Source organism: Aplidium turbinatum, chromosome 13 (assembly GCF_918807975.1).
Source record: "Aplidium turbinatum chromosome 13, kaAplTurb1.1, whole genome shotgun sequence".
Taxonomy (NCBI): Eukaryota; Metazoa; Chordata; class Ascidiacea; order Aplousobranchia; family Polyclinidae; genus Aplidium; species Aplidium turbinatum.
The window spans coordinates 10527376-10548417 of record NC_137484.1 but is presented as its reverse complement, the minus strand read 5'-3'; the positions used below and the strand labels follow the sequence as shown (position 1 = coordinate 10548417).

The following is a 21042-nucleotide window of genomic DNA, read 5'->3' as shown; positions in this document are numbered from 1 at the left end:
CGACCGTGTGCTTATAATTAAAGCCTTTCCTTTGCAACTATCTCAGCTGAGTCTCAGCTCACTCACCAAGATTTCTTCTAGTGATGCACTTTGGATGAGGCATTATTCGCCCGACACCTATTGATGTTTTAGTGATAACACATTGCAGCTTCATACACCACTCGTAATACGTTCTGCTGGACTGAGTCTTTTACCCATTTCAGTTAATTTCAGCTTGAAGGATCGATTTCCATCTAAATTAAGTTGTTCCAACTCTACCGTGCACCATCAAGGATTGATATCTTCAGTTTGTTTTTGTTTTTGTTTGTCGTATCCAGGCTTACACCCGGTGGTTGAAGATTAAGCGTTAAATTAAGTGGACGGGAAGGCAAGGAAGCCAATCTTCGTGTCCACCTTCAGGCATGCCTTTAAGTGTCCTGCCAAAGACACAGCTGCATGCTCTTGAGCGGTGTCAAACCGGCGCCCTTTCGATTGCCGTTCCAGGGCTCTCACCACTCGGCTATGCAGCCGACGATGTCTTCAGTGATCTGCTAGTACGACGCAAAATTAGCTGTAAGCTATTGGTCCTTGAAATCATCAGGCATTGCGATCCCGTTTGCTGTTATTTTAATCTTGTCTATTACAATGTCCATTGGAAGTAGCCTCAATATTTCAACCTTGGAAACTGGTATCTTTGTACTGTAGTCGTTCAAATATTACTTTCAGCTCCGTAGTGGTCCGCATCAAAACAAGACATCACTAAAAACTAACAAAGAAAAGAAGTATTACCAGTACCTTCATCTAGAAAAGGGGTTAGTTTTCTACCAAAAGGAAGGCTTCTCTGAATGCATTTTTTTTTTAGGAAAAAAGCTTAAAAAAATTGCGTACGTTCATCTTTTTAAGTATAGCCTATTTGCAATCAGTTATTTTCATTTAAGGTTGCTTTACACGTTTTGAGGTCCGCACGCTTTATTTTCTTTTGAAATGCATGGGTCCAAAACTATATAAACGTTTGGTAGCAATTGCGCTACAGTCAAAAAACGTTAAACCATATTTCCAAGTGGCGAGTAAGTTATAGCTTACACACGTTCTTGTTCAAACTGCTAGAAGTCACTTTTATATTGATACGAAACTGCTCCGAAAAGGTTTGTTTTAAAATGTTCCATTGTCGATATGTTGATTGTCGACATTATGCGGAAATGTGTTTGATTGACAGTAGGAAAATTGTAAAGCTTAAGACGACAGATCAAATGCTCGATATCCAAAGCGAAAAGATCCGGTAACCTTTCGTCCCATCTGATCACAGTGGTTGAAAATGGTGACAATTTAATTCTTAAAACGTGCTGTAAGTTGTTAAATATGGTGCCAAACCCGGAGCCAAAACATCAAAAATGTTATCAAATGCAAGTATTGTGATCAATTTTAGTTTTGATCTTTGACTTTTAATCACTTGTAGGCTATATTTAAAATGCTTTAAGTAGGCTAGCCTGTTTATTGTCGGCTTACTGTAGCCTATTAAAACACACAGACTAAACCTCGTCAGAAAAATTAAAAATTCAAGGAAGTACTACGTTGCAGTTGAACAAACAGAAGTACAGTAGTTAACAGCCAGCAAGAACATAGTTTGAAAAGAATCAAAATTTTACCACACCACAGACGCATCCTACTGTACATAGAATTAGCCTATAAATTAACAATAATGTTGGTGGTGTATCCTGCGTTAATTTTACATTTATTTCTCATATAAATGTTTGCTTCATCATTGCCATTAATAATAAAATAGTCAGATTAATCATGTTTTATTTTGTGGTCATTGAGACAAATCTGAGTAAACTGCGGTCACCGATGCAGCCTAACAGGCAACTTGAAGACATAGTCATCAAAGTCTGCTGCTTCTATTATTATGTCAAACCCCAAAGTAGTATACAGAAAGACTCAAAACTGTAAGCCGACTGAGCTGTAAATGCTAGTAGGCCTAAACTTTTAGAGATGCACAATCCTAGGTGTAAGTTTGTGATCCATTTGTAGACTACAGTAGAAGTCCTGAATTGCCTATTACATCCAGTAAACCCTAAATAACTGGTCCAGGACTATCGCCTCAGTGTCGAAGGTAGAGTATGCTTTCATTAATTTCTTTTCAATAAACTTGTAGCCAAAAGACTTTATAAATTTCCTCTTTTTAAGTTTTTTTTAAAACTTTATAAAGGTGTTTTTGTTGGGTTAATGTTTGCGCATTGATATCATGAAGCTGACGTTAATGTGGAATAATGTGTTAACTTAATAACAACATGCAACATCAACAGATTCCGCAAGCAGTGTAGCGTTCTACATCAGCATTAGGCTACACAGTGCAACAATTCTGCTGAAAAGCAACTTAGGCTGATGCGTAACATCGTGCAGAGCTCAAACTGATCTGTTCGACTTTTCGCTTCGGAGTAATTTGTTAATCATCTGAAGCTCTCTAGCCCCACCATAGTTGAAACAGCACTTTAAGTGAAATAATAAAACTAGTTGGTATTTTAATAAAATTCTATCTTAAATGTGCAGTTTATAGTAAAACATGTATTTCAGGCGATAACACTAACAAGAAAAAATTAAAAATGGCATTTGTTAAGCATCTGCTTAAAAATGCTAGCAGATAGACTCGAATAGATAAATCATTGTAAGTTTAATAAAAAGAAAAAAACGCTCAATTGTAGATTACATGTCTTTGAAGTGATTGGATAGGTTGTTAATACCCCTGAACTGACATTCTAGATTAGAACAATAATGGCAACAAAATAGGCAAAAAAATGACTAAAACAGGGTAATTTTTCATCTTTAAAGTATGACCCCTTAACACACTATTTTTTTTTCCGGGCTTCAAGTTTTACATTTTGGATTTTCTTTGCAATTTTTACTTTATTAAAACTTCAGTGTCGAGCAATTAATTTTAGATCTGCTATTGTTATAATATTATAGGACTATGTTGCCTGAATTCTAGTATGTTCAACAGTTGAACGTAGGCTACTAGAATTCATTCAGGTTAGTTACTATAGCCTACATTTGATGAGAAAACAACACAAATGTCTCGTTTGGATAAAAGGATGTTCGAACATGTTCCAGGCAAAGTGATTTCAGCAACTAAAGCAATGCAATTCAATACCTCTTACCTTGTTATTAACTTTGACTTTATTTTCTCCAAGTTTAAGAAAGTGAAAGCACTTGGCACCACTTTTTGTTGCAAGTGATGCACTCTCCAGCAGATTACTTCCGGCAAAGTTTATTAATTTCAGTTGTTGGTTTTTACTCCCTTATCTACTGCTACTTGTCTGTACAACAAAAGACAACAGGAGTGCCAAGATGTGAACTGATACGAAGACGATTGTTTAATTATGATGCAAGACAAGAAACGTCATTGGACACTTGGACTGCAATCACACCTGCGATCCAATCATTTTTGCGTGGATCTCATACAAATTGTTAATTGATCTGCAATTGCACCATCAAAACCAAACTTCGGTGATATGGCCAAGTTGTCATATGATGTTGTGTAGAAAAAACACAGCAATACTTTCAAAGGACTTTATTATTGTAGATTTTCTACAACTAATAGTTCTGACAGACAATTACGTCATGGGCAATCAGAGGTCGTTTTTAAACCTACCACACAACTCTGTGTTGTTGCACGCTATGATATGTTTTGGAGTCTATTTGTAGTCTATCAAGCTAACTACCAGTTAGCCTAAAATTAAAGAACTATCGTGCTGACAAACAATTTGTGCCCCAGCAAAAAGGACAACATTATTGACAAAAAACTCTGTTCATGCCTAATGATTTTAAATTAAATAATTAATCTATTAAAACAGTAGCCTAAAAAAAAATGGTGTGATAAGTTTAGTCAGAAAAGGATCTATGAGGCACTTGGTCATGTCTTCAAAAACAAAAAACAAATTGCTATATTTTATGAAAACAATGTTTGAATTGTCTCGCTCGCTTGTATCAGTTAGGGCCAATACTAGAAACCACACTGTTGACAAGAAATCATGACAATGAGTCAATGACTCACTAAACGCTTCATACTTTTTAAAAACGCTTACTCAGCATTCAATAGAATTCACAGGTGCGAAAACATGGAACGAATTTTTTCAATTAAAAAAATTGATGCAAAGTCACTTTTTGTCCACACACTAAAACAACATTCAAGCAAAACGGATAGTTTACGCCAGGGGTCTCCAACCATCGGGTTGCGAAAACACACGTCCAAAATGACCGTCAAAAGTGCGAGTTGGTTGAAAATATGTCCTTAGCCATCGAATTTATTGATTACAATAACAACAGTATTGCAACTATGCACCAAGTGCGTAAAATGAATATTACCTATAACTATAATCAGTAGTATATCTATTACAGTAACGGATCCAAGGAAGGGGCACGTGATTACGTATTTCCTCACAAAATCGAAAAAAAAACAAGTAAATTTTATTATCTACATTTTTGCAACATTTGTTTGCTCAATCTCATGTCTATGGAGTAGCATTGGGAATGCAAAGTTTCAGCAGTGAACTTATGAATAGTGCCAGTAAAGTTAGACCCCACAAAAACTAAGATAACTTACTAATGAAATATTTTAAAGCAAACCCCTTCCTCACTGACAATTAAATTGACCTATTTGAGGCGTGAGGTGAAATGTGCCTTGTATGAGCTATTTGCAAAAGGTCGTGGAACCTCAGACGGATATTCGACATTTTACACTAAGCTCGCGCAATACTGTACAAAGTTAACAAATAGATCATTGAAACCCGTCTGTAGTCGTGAAAAAATATATATTTAAAAAGTAACATTTAAAATCAAATTTTGTTATTCAAACTTTTAAAGAAATCCTTGATCAAAAAATCCTTACTGGGCCTAAAAACGCACAAAAAGCGATCAAAACAACGTTAAAATAGTCGAAATTTACGGGGGAGCAATCTTCTTTCCAGACTTTTTCCTATCACCCTCTATTTTTGCTTCAAAACCGCTCCGCAAGAGAAAAAGGGTTAGGGACCACTGACCTACGCAATAGAGAAGCCAAGTAGAGAAGCTGTTATGCATTCTTGTGAAGATTTCAGTTGAAATCCGAAATAATTTACAAAAAGTTACCAGACAATACTGCCGACTGCTTGTACCGTAATTTTATGTTTGTAGATCTCAACAGCAAACGCAACACTTTATAACCAACACGACACCGTCATAAAAAAGAATGAGAGCTTTATCAACATCATCATCATCTTATCTAACAGCGCATCCATTTCACCACTCACCAGTACAAGAAACAATAACTTAATCTGGATCTCGAATATCAACCATCGTAGGCTACTGTGTGATGTGCAATCTGACCATAGAAAGAGCTCAACACCTGCTCTCCTGGGCCACGTCGAAACGGGCTTTTGCCTGAGGATGGGTTTCTTTTATGTCCGGTTTTCTTTCTCCATCCTATTTTTATGATAACTGCTCATCCACATAAATGTTGGAAGTGGCGAACTCAATCCACAACACTTTCCATTGGGCTGTTGTCTAACACTGCTGTGCAGCCTGTTCGTGCATCTGTTTGTTTTCGTTTTATTTTTTGTTGTTGTTGTTTTTTTTTAGGGGGTTTTGTGGCCGCGCTAGTTACAGACATGGCCTATACCTACTACATAAATTACTGTTCAGGCATGGTTCAAGCATGTCTTAAACCTTTCAAGTTTTTGCCACCTTATTCGGTTCATTGACGTGCTGGCATTTCGACTATAATTGTAGCTAGTAGAATACTTTTTTGTTCCAAACGGCGTTAATGACGAAAACTAAAGTGATTGATTGATAGATTTGCCTATACTTTTGGTATAGGAAAAGTTTGTTAATGACGAGTGGATTTTAGAAAAGCGAAAAGAACGTGGCGGCGACGTGCTAGTGACGTAGTAGCTAAAAAAATTCTTTATGAGAGCAAAGACAACTGTTGGGGGAGCAAACGTCATGCAACATGAATTACAATGGTATTAAAACACTTTTGAGGGCAACCACCTCTCCAGGTGGCTACGTGCCCTTCAAAAATAACAAAAACGCAGTTTGCTTGAAGCTGCTTCGGCAATGAATCAGTAAAGAATCCTCTTCTCCTCGCGATCAATTTAGTTCTAAAATATTACTAAATCTTGTCATTTGTTCGGAGAGCACGGTGGGGTCAAGCATGATCCCAAACACAGTTTAGATAAAAAAATCAGATTACCGTATGAGTGTTAAGATTAAAAGTTTAGATCGACCTGCTCCAGAACTATCTTTGCCTGGATGAAACATAAAGTAATCGCTTTTAAGCAACCTGAAGCATAATAAGACCAAAAAATGCGTAACAAGCGATGTAAACAAAAACGATTTGTCAACGTTTTATGGCGTAACTTTTCCTACATAAAACACGCTGTACCTCATAGAAAACCCTTTATTATCGTATTAGGCTAAACATTTTTATATAAATTTTGTTTTAAAGAAACTACAGTATAATGCTCCTCCTGAATTATTTTTCCAAACTTGCGATTGAGTTTATTCCATTTCATTTCGATAAGCAGACAAAAATTAGGCTATGTGAAATCATTTCATGGTGATACTTTAATTTTAGGGGAGAGACAAAAACATTTGGGAACCACCGGAGTGAACTATCCACATAACAATATTGCTTTTTTAACAATAAATCAACGTCTGAGAACGTTAAAACGTTACACCAATGAAAAAGGGCCAATGTTTCAAGCTGGGTATCTCGTCGGGTTGTTGGAAATAAGTTTTTTTGATCGAAACAAATTTCTGCTCTAAGAAACTTTATTCGAAACAAACACAAGACAACTAGGCTGACTAAGCGTCCAAAAATATTTTGAAATTGTAAATGTGATACACAAACGCGCGAGGAAAACTCAATCAATCGAGCTGACATAACCGTGTGGAGAGAGCAAGCAACTTAGCGTATGCACAAAGTGCTTTGGTGATACAGCAACCATTCCATAAAAGGAGATTTACAAATGCAGTGTATTTTTCTTTGAAAAAGTAATATAGTCTATAGATGTCGGTTTAAGGAGAAATTGATAAATAAGTGTCTTAACACTATGACCATTAATTGTACCGTAGAAGTATTATCCGGTAAGTTGTTTAGTCACTTCCATCCTGGGATTGAAGTAGCTTATAAAAACTGACTTTCCAAAAACACCTTAGAATAACTTTGCATACATTCTCATTGTTTCTCATAAAATTGACTTATCCTGTCAAGGATGTTTCAGCATCGAGAGGAAATAATAGCCCTGTTTATGTGCAATGCAAAGCACCCAGACTCCAAATCCGTCATTTTTACATTGATTCAACGTTTACAGACGTTGAATCAATGTAAAACAGACGGATTTTGCAGCCCGGACAGTAGGTCCACCAAGCAAAGGTATCATTTAACTTCACTTCATACTTCTGGGATAATATTACTTTATCAGTTCACAGTGCGGTAAAAAGAAATTCATCTAAACTTATATGAAGGATTGTTGGCAGAGAGGTTTTATTTTCTATTCTATTTGAATAAAATTAGCCTCGTAACGAACCGACGTTTACGCAGGTAGAAGCTTTAAAAGTAAAATACTTCACTTAATAAACTAGTCGGATTTATTTATCAAACTACTACATCTATTTATTCTTAATAACCTTCTCTATAAAACAGGCATCATCAAATACTCATTTTCCTTACTTTTTTCCATATGAGGAAAAAATATTGCTTGCACCACCCCAACATCCGAACGGATACTGACTACATAAGTTTGGTTTTATTGCTAATTAATTGAACACCCAACAAAATCGATGTTTAGACAGGATGCACATTGAGTAGATTACTCTTAAAAGGTGTTTGTCGATTTGTTTACAAGTTGAGGTAATAATTAAGGTTGTTAATGAATAACGCCCTATACCTTCCATGAAAGGGCGCTCCTGTCAGTTGTGCAAGCTCTTCAAGGTATTTCTAGGAACATGGCACTACTTTCACATTGACTACACTAAGAATGCTAACAATGCGTTTAGCTTTGCAGTGCATTTTTTGTCAGACAATTTTGTATAGTGAAAAAAACACAATGTGCTTGCACAGTAGCCCATTCGGTCCACTCCAGGCATTATTTGTTATCGTCGTGATCAGGCGTAACTTATGTCAAGTTGTTAAAATTAGAATCAAATAACTGGAAAAGCTGATCATGGAGCAAAGTCCACCCCGTTAGCTCAGTGGTTACGCGCCCATCTCAAGATCACGCGGCGCTGGTTTGACTCTCGGGGTGTGCGCTTCAGCAACGCATTGCAGGACTGTTTTCATTCAGCGGCACCTAATAATGGAATAATTTGCCAGCAACAACACTTCACTCTGCCAATTTTAGTAACCGTCCCGGCGTCAAGAGCCTCTACATGTATGGCGAAACTACCAGGAATAACCAATCAAGGCTTTGTCAGTCCGAGGATAAAGATTCAAAACCAAGCAACCATTCGCGTTCACCTTCAAGCATGTTGTCCGCCCCTTTAGCTCAAGATCAGGCGGCGCTGGTTCTACTCTCGGGGTGTGCGCTTAAGCAACGCACTTTCAGGACTGCTCTCCATTCAGCGGCACCTAGTGAATGGAATAATTTCCCGGCAACAATTCGAAACTTCACTCTGCCAATCTCGGTAACCGGCCCTGCGTCAAGAGCCTCTACATTCTACAAGTATGCGAAACTACCAGGAATAACCTATTAGTGCAGTCGTGGGAGCTTAAAAAGTGGTGTTTGTGGGAAATTTTTTTTATCAAGCTGATACTTTTCTCAGACCTTCCCCATATTATGCAGATGGCTCAGAAAAAAATCCCCATCAATCGGATGATGGGAAACCCCCTTTTGGACCCATTTTCCAAATGACGTCACAACCTCTTTATGAAAATTTCAAGTTTTTCAAAATAGGACATATTATAGGCCTACATCATTTTTTAGCTTTTTTCAAGGGGAACAACTTTTTCTATTAACAAGAACCCTGAAAATGTACAGAAAAAGAGTTATTACCGATTAAGCAAAAAAATAAATCTGTGAGTTTCAGGCAAATTTGAAATTATTCGTCACTGTTGGACTTATTCTTTTATATTCTATAACAAAAATTAAATAAAGTAAGCGAAACGTAAATTGAAGCTATCATCAAAAACGACAAAGATGTTGCTTTCCTCCTCGTCTTGTCCCGTTTCATATTTTCATTGTACGAGAATTTCTTTTCTTCGGTACCAACATCGACGTTATGCAGAAGTGAAAAAAAGTCTTCATTCTTGTTTTTCGTCTAGTCTCTGGAGTATGTTGTTCATACAAATTATTACTTAGATACGAAAAAGATGTGAAACTATCTTTGTATTTCAAGCATACTTAGGCTACTATACTATTACATTCAACACCATGACATTCACCACACGAAGAAACACATGCCATTCCATAATTGCGACAGGTGCAGTTTTCGTTCCACATGGATTTTTTGTTGATTTCTTACATCTGCATCTAATTACTTTGGTCAATGCTTCTGGTGCTATAGGCATATCCGTCATTATTTGGACAAGTTCGTTGTTGCTATTGTTTCTCCATCCCCATTCACAAACATTGAATTTAAATTCTAAAGACGTAACCCATGGAAGTAGGCTGCTCTTTGGCTCGGTGGTAGCTTTTCCGGTGCAATTATCCCTTCGCATGCCATATACATGTAATTGTCATGTCTAAAAGTAAACAAAGATAAATATTACATACAAGGTATCTTGAATTGGACAATATCTTAAAAGTGTAAACATTATTATATAATCCCTACGTAAAAATACATACCTGAGTTTAGTAAGCGTTGAATCTTCATTGCCACAATACCAGATCTTGAATGCAGTTATAGAGACTTCTCCGATCTCGTTTTGGAACTCCAGACATTCAATCAATCAATCAATCAATCAATCGTTTATTTATCAAAAAACAAAACACAAAAGTGACATAAAACAATAATACATACAATGTTGAGGTTTTGTTATTGATAGGGAGACAACGAAACGACCATACGGTCAACTAGTCAGTTGCCACCCTGGAAAGAATAATTTGAGTTATGAAACTAATCAACAATTTAACCAAATTAGTTACAATCAAAAAAGAAAACACAAACAAGACTAATACTTCGACTAGTAGCTTACAATTAATTGTCAGCTTCATAAAATTGTGTGCGAGATTTTCCAACAAATAGTAATCATGAAAATCAGTGGACACTGGACACCATGACAATAGACATTGTTGAATGTAAGAGCTTAGGCCAAATGAAGACCCACTTATCAAGTATCATAACTTTGCAAAGCTGATGCTTTGCTATGTTTTTTGAAATCATAAAAAGATAACTTTTTGAGATTGCTTGGAACCTCTGACCACACCACTGGTCCAAATACTTGTATGGATTTTTTGCCAAATTCTGTATTAGTGCGTTTAACAAAATAATTATTGTTTGCTTGATATCTAGTGTTATGGTTGTGGATGAGTGAAGAACTTGTGACATTGCTGATAATTGCAGAATTCTCTTTCAGCGTTTCTGATTTTCGCAAAATTCTTTTCCCATTTCCAAATATCGATGACGTTGTGTCGCATCCTGACCATGCATGGAGGAAAAGAAGATCTTCTTTAATATCTTTAATACTTGGGTTGGCTTTTTTGATTCTCCAGGCTTTGTTGAAGCGCTCCTTGGTCGAAGTAAATATCATCATGAGTGTCAGTCATCCAATGATGCAGTAACATAGTAACTACATCAGTATCATCAGCAATGGCATTTACTGGACCTTTTCGAAGAGAAGCGTGATCAAGGAATTTCGCTACAATGGAACCGTCAGCATCATCAGAGCATTTTGCCTCGCGTAATTAACCGCCATGCGATGTGCCTTTCTCCTCTGCTTTGCAGTTTCATTCTTGTGCATTTCGTTTTTCAATATTCATCGTGTAGATCAGTTATTTTCAATGTAGGCTAGATGTTATTGTAAAATCATCAGAGCAGTTGTGAACTTTAACTTCGGATTGTCTCAGAAGGGTAGAAACAAACTTGATGTATTCAGCCTTGGTTTCGATGCAGCTGAGGTAGCGATCTTGAGTAAAAAAAAGTGAATTACTCGGATCAATTTTCACAAACGTGCTCTGTGGAACAGAATTTTGGCGCAAGTGCTCGTGACTTTTAATAAGTTACTTTCGTCATGATAGACATCAAACACAACAACAGCATGGGTAGGCTATAATGGTTTTGGATATATTTAACATACGAATTTCAAACTTCCGAAAACTTCATTCCTTTTTCCCAGCAAAGTTTATGTAGTAGGCGTAATGCACCACCGTCGATAATAGAAGTTGCTTGTTGATTCCTCTAAGGCATGCGACGAAGAACCAGGTAAAAGAATTTTTCGAAGAGAGGGTTTGTCAGGCTTCTCATCATGCCTTCCTTGAACATCGACGTTGGCTCTGAAGGCAACTTGAATTCGAAAAATTGCTCAAGGCTTTTCTCGCTTTCAGCAACAGCAAACATCCTATTGAACATGACTTTCGAACCAATACCACTTGCACCACTTTTTGTTTTGTTTACTTCCATTAAGGATTCTAATGGTTTGATTGATGCGATAGTAATTGCTACGTACCCATCTAAACCTTTTTGGATATTTTGACCAATTTGCTCCGCTTGTTCACAATTGACGTCATCTTTTCCAGCGATGGACACTAGACCGTTTGAAAGAGAAGATAGGTTTACATATGGTACCAAGAATGGGTTTTTCGTTGTTAACCAGGCCAGAAACTTTTACAATCTTTGTAATCCCTCTTTTTTCTTGAAGCACCCAACTCTTCATGCTGGTTAGCCTACTTCATAGAAACTGAGCCTTGTTTAGTTGCGTCATGAATACTTGCCGAGTGATTCACACTAAAAACCCAAAGATGTCGAACACTTTCTGCATACTTTTCCTTCCGTCAATCCTCCACGCGACTTAATTGAGCGCATAAGAGCTTGCTCGATCGCAAGATCTTTCCAAATTCCGGTGAAGCTTTTTGCTGTCCTCTTTACTGTGTGCTGCTCGGTTAGGAGTTGATCGTAGGCCTACAACCATATATGAAAAGAGAATTCTGCAATTATCAGCAATATCTGGAGTCATAGTAGCCTAAGTATGCTTCAAATACAAAGATAGTTTTACATCTTTTTCGTATCTAAGTATAATTAGTATGAACGACATACTCCAGAGACTAGACGAAAAACTTAAGAATGAAGGGTTTTTTTCACTTTTGCATAACGTCGATGTTGGTACCGAAGAGGAGTGCTCTTACAATAAAGATGAAACGGGACAAGACGAGGAGGAAAGCAACATCTTTGACGTTTTTCATGATGATGATAGCTTCAATTTTTGTGTCGCTTACTTTGTTTAATTCTTGCTAACGAATGTAGAAGAATAAGTCCAACAGTGACGAATAATTTCAAATTTGCCTGGAATCCTTTTGCTTAATCAGTAATAACTCTTTTTCTGTACATTTTCAGGGTTCTTGTTAATAGAAAAAGTTATTCCCCTTGAAAAAAGCTAAAAAATGCTGTATAATATGTCCTATTTTGAAAAACTTGAAATTTTCATAAAGAGATTGTGACGTCATTTGGAAAATGGGCCCAAAAGGGGGTTTCCCATCATCCGATTGATGGGGATTTTTTTCTGAGCCATTTGCATAGTATGGAGAAGGTCTGAGAAAAGTATCAGCTTGATAAAAAAATTTTCCCACAAAAAACCTCCCACGACTGCACTATATCAAGGCTTTGTCAGTCCGTGGACAAAGATTCGAAACCAACCAAGTGACTTGACGAAAATTAGTCCTAATTTTTCTTAAATTCGTGACAACCTGCGTGAATAGCCTATGCTGCTTGAGTTTATTTAGCATCAATAAACGACATGTTTTATAAATCCTGTAACTACATCCTGAAATATGATATACTGACAAAGTACTTTATTATCGATTAAAAACTGCAACTTATCGTCAAAACTTCAAAGGTTTGGAAGAATTGTTTGGTCGAGCAACAAGGTTGATATGTAAATCCAGCTACATTGCACCATCTTGCGAGAAAAGTTAATGCAATACCATAAGGTAGTTGGCGCTCGTAAGTTGCGCAAACATGAAATTATCATCAAAAACGTGCAAAAATATCACATTTTTCATAAACCGTTTATAGTGGCGAACCACAAAACCATCAAATCGTAAACACGGCAATAGCGGATGCTGCACCCATCAGCAAATCAACCGTTTTTACATTGATTTAACGTCTGCAGACGTTAAATCAACGTAAAAAAACGATTAATTTGCTGTATGGGTATTAACAAGCAAAGGTGGGCAGTAGCGCGCTACTTTTTTGGTAGAAGTAGTGCCGCTACATTTTTGATGGAATAGCGGCGTTACTTTTTTTCAATGTAGCGGTAGCAGAAAAACACTACATTTCTTTCAGTCGCACTCCGCTACTTTCCAATGTAAAGTGAAAAAATGACTCGTTTTTTAGATTGTTCATGAGAACAATGCGTGAAAAAGTCAAAGCAGAAATCCTTCAACTATTGTGGGAAACAGCAAGCCACGCTAATACCGACAAGACTGACACAAACACTTAGAGATAGGCATTTTTGAATACTTGAGGATTCGAATCTAGAATAATGTAGTTTCTATTCTACTGTAGCCTACTACTTTATTGATTGTCGCTCTACAACAACACAGGTCTTTTAGCGACAGGGCTCATTTTTAATTCTATATCAGGTTTACGATGTCATCACATTATTACCCAACTTATTCTCACTGCGATATGCAAGAAAAAACACGATCGGTACCGTTTTTAAATAGTTCGGTTTGACCCGCACTGGAATCGATCTCAGCTCTAGCAGTTCTTAGAGTCGAAGGCGAAACCACTCGGCCACCGAGCTGGCTCAGTCCAATCACTGATAAATAACGTAGATGTGACCTGAAAAAAGTGAGATAGGCTACATACTGAATCCTATTTTTGGTTTCGAATTATTCGATTAGTTTAGGATTCGAACCAACTGTTCTAAAATTGCCCATCCCTAGTCCAACACCAGTTACGACTCCGAGGATGAATTTTGATGCATTGGTGCCATCGCATCAAACGTCGGTAAGGAAATCCAGTCAATTGTAGAGACAGAACTTGAGATTTCCCAGTGCCAATTTGAAAAGTTTCTTCATTAAATGCAACTCCCTATTCCTTCCAGTGCTGCGGTGGAGAGACTTTTCGCTACTGGAAAAAACCTGTTGAAGCCAAAGCGGAAGGACTCGGGGACTTACATTTCTACAGCAAATGCTCGTGTTCTTGAAAGATGCGTTACAAATTAATTTCACCTAGAACGTGTTTTCCCCATAACGACGTTGAAATGACCTTGAAAACGAATGGAATCATTCGTTTTCAAGGTCATTTTAACGTCGTAATAAAGGGCTCTATGTGTCAGTTAAAACAAAAGTAGCGGGAGAAGTAGCGACAGCGGGTAGCGCGATACTTTTAAAGTAGCAGATTCCCACCTCTGCTAACAAGCATATACTTTGTATGGAATAAAAAATACTAACATCATCCAAAAAGCAATGATATTTAAAAAATGATTAGCTCAAAAGCTTTACAAACGCTTCAAAGGCAAGCTAATCGATATAAATATGAAACATTGTAGCTCATGTACATCCCGCTTGGAGGTATGAAATCTACGATGGCGAAAAGTGGTGTCCCAAACATTGAACCTGTGCAGTGTGCAGTACAACGCTTCATCGTTATTGCAGCTTACTGACACACAAAGACTTAATATTGGGGTACAAGGTAGAAGGTAGTTGATGGAATTCCGCTTGAAAGTAAAGAACCTGTTCAAACTATGTGTGTATCGTCGGTGATCGGAATCCCAGGAAAATAGCAAACTACTTGGCAACCCAAAGCGTGTCATCATCCCACAGGGAGCTGCAAGTACTTTCTTGAGTAGCAGAATCGCACGCTGCTGTTGCACTCGAGTTCCCTAGAAAGCAAACAACACATGGTGATTACTATCATGTAGAATTGTACACAATTGTGGAAAAATGAAACCGGAAAAAGCTATTTGATCTTGTTATTTTCGCTCATGCTTCTCATGCGCTGTGAAGCAAACGCAACCAAGGGATTGGGTAGGCCGTTGTGTATGTTGTGCATTACTAATGACTAATGTTTGCATGTAGCGCGCAACTTTCAACCATATGGTGTCGCCGAAGACTTATCCTTCACGTCATGCGTAGTAAGTTCTATCTAAAACCAGCTTACAATGTTTACTTCACAGTGTAGATTCTAACGATCTGTTTTAGCCAGATCGTTAGAATCTACACTGTGAAGTAAGCAACGATCATGCTGCTAAAAGCGAAACTCAATCAATTACAATGTTTAATTTAACGTCTCCAAACTCTAAACCAATGTCAAAATACCAATTTTCCTAGTTATACTTACAAGTAATAACGCCAACACACCGATTCGTTGGCAGATTTATATGGTACAAACGCCTCAAATGTTTTCATTTCAAGAAGTGAAATTGACCAGTATTATGCCTAGTATTTAGGTTGAGACAACAAGGCAGAACACTTGGAAAAATGTTATGTCGTTGTCTTGTTACTCTCAGCCTAATAACTAGAACGAGAGTTAGGAAAAACTTTTAAAATTCTCACAATTTCGTTAGAAGAGTAAGGAATGTCAAATATGAAGCTTTTCAAACCAAGACCAGTTCAACTTGTTTAAAACACAATCTCTGCAATCTGCATTACTAAAAACATAATAATCATTTACAATCCGAGGTTTCAACCAAGATATATCTGAACTCACCAGACTGTTCTTTCCAGCGAGCAGGGGGTGGTTTTTTCGGAGATGATGAATGGGATGAAAAGAAAATATCATCAAGTTCAGTTGATTGCATTTCTGGAAGTTTCGTGATAGTCCGCTTCGTCTTCTTATGTTCCAGAGAGCTATTCTCAACTACTTTTGACTCATCAATACAGGTCCTTTCGCTTGATGTTAGATTTGAAATTATTTTTTGGGTGGGCGAGCTTGCTTTTTTATTGGATACTGCACGAGTACTCGTACTTTGTTGTTCATCTCGAAAAATAGTTCGATCTTTATTATCAATGACAACGTTCTTTTCAGGGCACGAACATTTCTCCTCGTGCTGAAAATTATTTGCGTCACTGCTTTTGGAGTCTTCTAGTATTTCCATACTGTCTAAAAATTCAGGAGTATCAAGCAAGATAGTTCTCTGAGAATCGTCACAAGTCTCTTCCTCCGAAGAAACAACTTTTCTACTTTTTCTTTTTGTAGAAACATCTTCTGCGAACTCAATAGGTGGTTTGCGACTCTTTGCCACACCTCTGCTTTGTGCAACTCGACGCTTTGAACGACGAAGAGGAGAGAATGAAGTGGAGGGCTTAACAGATTCTTCAGGGGGAAAAAGATCATCTGCATCTTTAAAGTCATCATCCTGTCGTTTACTTGTAACATTTCGTTTCGATTTGACCTTGTCTTTGGTGGCGCTTTTGTTCTTCTGTGGTTTCGGAGCACTTTTTATCTCAAGTTTGCTCTTCCTTGAACGCAACCTCCGCTTAGGTGGATGTGGCTTTGACTTCTCAGATTCATCAGTGTCACTCGACGATTTACCATAGATAGCGATGCTTGAAACTGCATCACGAGACCTCACACGATGACGCCATTTACGTTTTATGGAAACGCCAGGTCCACCATCATCAGAAGTCTCATTTTTTTGCGTTAAAACAACGCCCTGTTTACCCTGGAATTTTCCTACAAGACGCTGCCAAACTTCCAATGGAGTATCTAAGTCGTCACTCTCTTCACTGACGTTATAGTCACAGGTGGTAGGAAGGGAAGACAACATTTCAATTGGTTCCATGGTAGCGTTCTGCGTTATCTGTTGTTTTTCAGAGTATCTGGGAAGAAATCTGAGAAAGACATACATTAAGTAAAACAGCTATGTCTGGTTTACCTTGCTTCTGATAAATGGAACGTCAATGTTAAAAAAAAAATAGAGAAAAGGGGTATACCAGTACACAGTACAGTACACTGTAGTTATGAGCAGTTGGGTGATTTCAGAGGGAAACGCCCCAGACATTCATGTCTTCAAAGATCAAAACAAATGTAGTTAAAACAATTAGATTTGAAAAACCTTTGCAATAGCATTGTTGCTACAGATGCAAAAAAGCTGCCATAACATAAGAAAACCTTATAATTATAAATATCAGGGAAAACACCCACATTTCTAGTTTTCTACTGGTAACTACCTATATAAATCGACTAGAAATTATAGACCAAATTGGCATTTAAATGCAATAGACCACTCGACTTACCATTCAAAGAGGACATCTTCGTAACAGCAATTATGTAATATGTATCTTGTGCTGACAATTTAAAAAATAAATGCAAAATCAATAAAGTTAAAATTGGCGCTGATAAGTCTACAAACAAATAAAATCGTTGAAACATTCACACATCAACAATCTCAAATCGTAAAAATTGAATGAGGCTGTTCACCAGGTATTTTGTTAAATATATAACATGATGTATGTACTATGTAGCCTACTCCTGGTGCAAACTACGTTGAACCATCACAAGATGTATAAGATGATGATCTGCTTTTATTTCAAGTTCCGTCATTCCGACATTACAGCAAGCTGCGTGGTGTTTTAAACTTAAAAGTTATGAATAACAGTTTTACAAGCATCTTATGAATTCACAATTTTATTGTTTCAAAGGCATTTTAACACAAATTCAAATATAATTTGGAAAATCGTTAAATATGATTGAATAACTTTTTCAAATATACTGAAGGCATTCACGTTAGCAGATAGAAGCCATGTGACAATAGACAATTTGCAAAATTTTCATCAGTCGGTGCTGTGTAAAATAAAGGGTGTGACATTGCATAAAACGAGAAGCTTATTAAATGCTACACCCAAGAAAAAAATTTCTACTTTGAACGAGAAATCTTCCAATGCATATGCCTAACCTCTTTCAATCGAAATATTAAATCAACGGGATTTTCAAAAGAAGCCAATTGTTTAAATGCCAAACTGCCAGTATTGAAAGACAAAACAATAGTAAACTACGTGCAGTAATACTACATTTTAAGCACAAAAACTGGTCAAACTGTTAACAAAACATTGTAACGTGAAGTGGATATTTAAATGATTAAGTACGCTACAGAAGATTTCTCCATTCAAAATAAATATGTAAAAGATTTTCCATTTCATTTCACAAAATATATATGTACTGTTGAAAATTGCTAATTAAACTATATTTCTTTCAACATGAAATGTTTAACACCTTGAACAATTTCGTTATACTAAACCACAAAATGAATCTGTGTAACAAAGAAATTACTGAGGCATGATTTAAAGTTGGTTGCAAATAGATCATTAAATTTCGCTGCACAACATTTAAAGGCTTGGTGATTGCTTCCAAAATGAAATACCAGTACTGTGGTTGCAGTAATCAAATGAACACTGAACAGTTTTCCAGCTTTGTCACAAAAGCACAAGTGTTTGAAAGCTAGGCAATAGGATTGAGGAACTCTTATTTGCATGACATGCATCAAGTAACATATTGTAATATTTTTGGTGTAACAGTTTAATGGATCACCACTGTAATTTACATGGTTGTAATTTTATGAATATTTTTTAGGTCAAACAAATAAAAAAAATTACAAACACTAAAGTTCATGTACAAATATTTTTGAATAAAAAGTGCAAAGCCCAAATTGTGGTTACTAAAGATATTCTTCAGTCTCAATCGCTTTGCAAACTGAACTGCTCAAGTGCTTAGTTTCCATTCTCTTAGAAATGTACTTTGTTTAGAATAACCTAGCACTTCAATCCTTTTGTACCTAAAAATATTTTTATGACATGGATATGGATATTGGATAAGTTTGAAATTATTTTAAATAAATCCTTACAAGTTTATCCACATGATTTTGAGAAGTTTTAGTGTATTGACTCTTACATACTTGCAGCGGAAAATTTTTTCCGCTGAGATACAGTTTGTTGATTATAAGGTTTTGATTTTCATCAGATAAACATGGAATAGATTTGGTGTAAGTTGGAGACAAAGTTTCAGTCATAGTCTCAGAAGTCAAACTTGTTCCACATGCTTTGTATCGAGATACGATGAACATAGCAAATACATACCCAGTCATGAATGCATCTAACCCGGCTCTATGGCCTTCAGTTGATGGTTGTGAAGAATGCCTGCCATTACTTTGACTGTTTGGTTTTTCAGGACTTTCACTGATGGGTGCAGTTGCATCGCCAATAGTAGGTTCAGTTAAATTTTCAGCACAGTCTTTTGCAATTGACTGCTGATGCTTGCGCTTTTTACTTTTTTGAGTATTGTGTGCTTTGATGATGTCATCAATGTTATGGTTCTTTTCACACGACAACCCTTTAACACACCAACCATATGCTGAATACTTTTGACAAATCGGAGCATTAGTGTTGTTTGCATTTTCATTTGGAGACTGGGTTAGAGGCACTGGTGTGGAATATTCCAATATGTCTTTGTATGCGACAGATAAATGAAATTTGCCATTAGTTTGATTGTTTTTATTATTTAGATAACTGTTTTTGAATACATACAACAAGAAGGAAGCTGCTGTATGGTCTTGAAATTCAGCAATGTACTTAGTGTCATAAATGCCGCAAGGAAACATCTCTGACATATCTGCCATAAATGCTGTTAGGTTTTTTGGACATTGAGCATAAAAACATTGATAAATATAAATTAAGTCGGTGATCCCATTATGTAGTACGAGAGGCTTTCTGAAACGAATAATATCAGAAAATAAATTTCGCATGCACTGTTTCTGACCATCTTCCCCTGGTCTATCATTTCCTTTGTAATATGGAACACCAACCGAAAACTGTTTATTGAAGTTAAATCCATGTTCAGTCAAAAACTTGACAGCATTTGGATCAACAGTGTATGGTTCAGTGCATAGCAACAAAATGTTATAAACTGAAACAGAATACTTGAGAGCATTTCCATTTGCAGCAGTCTCAAGTACTTCATCAGCACTACTGACAACATCAGACGTAAAGCAAGATAATCCGAGAGAAATAATCGCTCTTGTTTTCGCAGCAGAACAAATAGCATTGTATCTATCATCTAAATTTGAGGCCATTGTTAATTTCTTTGGTCCCAAACCACTCATTTCTGCATCAATGGCAATGAATGAGCACTTTTCGACATCAGTAAGAATTGTTTTCCATAATTTATCAATGTTTTTATTTGTAACTTCAGTAACCAGAGCACTTTCACAATTGTGCATTGTTCCGCACTAAATTTTAACACAGTTACAACTGAGAATCTAAAAATACAAAAGATGTTACTTTATTTGACTTATATAGTCATAGTCAATATCCAGACTTTTTTCAAGGACATTTGAAAATCATATTTATCAACTTCAATGCGTATTCTTTTTTTATTAAAAAGATATTTTCATATTCTTAAGCCTGTAATAATGTGGTGGTATTGTTGTGTGTGATCATGAAATTCCCTCTCAGTGATGCCAGTTTTTTTTTTTAAAAACAAGCAAGTAATCTGAAAAACAAGCCCAAAACAAGCAAATCAAAACATGCGCAATAATTTGTAAACATTATCGCAATTCGCAATCAATATCAAACTCACAATTTGAGAGTCCAAAATATTAAATACCAGTTTTGCAGTCCATACATGACGTTTATTTCAAGAATGACACTTATTTATACCATTCCGGCCGTTACCTCAGTCATAGCCGTATGAGACCAAACCATTTTGGGGGGCAGAACGTAAATTTGCCCAAATCTGCACGCTTTTATAGAAATTGCCCAAATATAATGTATAATACAGTCAGGCCCGGATTAAGATCAAATGGGGCCCCTGTGCTAACGAATTTTATGGGGGCCCTTACCAGCTTACGTGGAGCGAAATGGAAGTAAGCTGGTTTCGCTTGCAGACAAAACCGAGCCTTGCTTAGGTGAGTTAGATAACTTTGAAATAGCACGT

General features: G+C 36.7%; 2 protein-coding genes across 2 annotated transcripts; both read right to left on the bottom strand.

The window, feature by feature from the left end:
• Positions 1-12883: 12883 nt before the first annotated feature.
• Positions 12884-17455, bottom strand: LOC145782279 (uncharacterized). The gene is made up of 3 exons (XM_082594068.1): positions 17352-17455; positions 15823-16946; positions 12884-14995 (listed from the first exon to the last, which is right to left on the bottom strand). The coding sequence occupies exons 2-3, from the start codon at positions 16895-16897 to the stop codon at positions 14901-14903; spliced, it is 1170 nt and encodes a 389-aa protein (XP_082450194.1). The 5' UTR covers positions 16898-16946; positions 17352-17455; the 3' UTR covers positions 12884-14900.
• A 3-nt stretch (positions 17456-17458) lies between these two features.
• On the bottom strand, positions 17459-20326 carry LOC145781633 (target of EGR1 protein 1-like). The gene has a single exon (XM_082593307.1). The coding sequence runs from the start codon at positions 20324-20326 to the stop codon at positions 18935-18937; it is 1392 nt and encodes a 463-aa protein (XP_082449433.1). The 3' UTR covers positions 17459-18934.
• Positions 20327-21042: the final 716 nt, after the last annotated feature.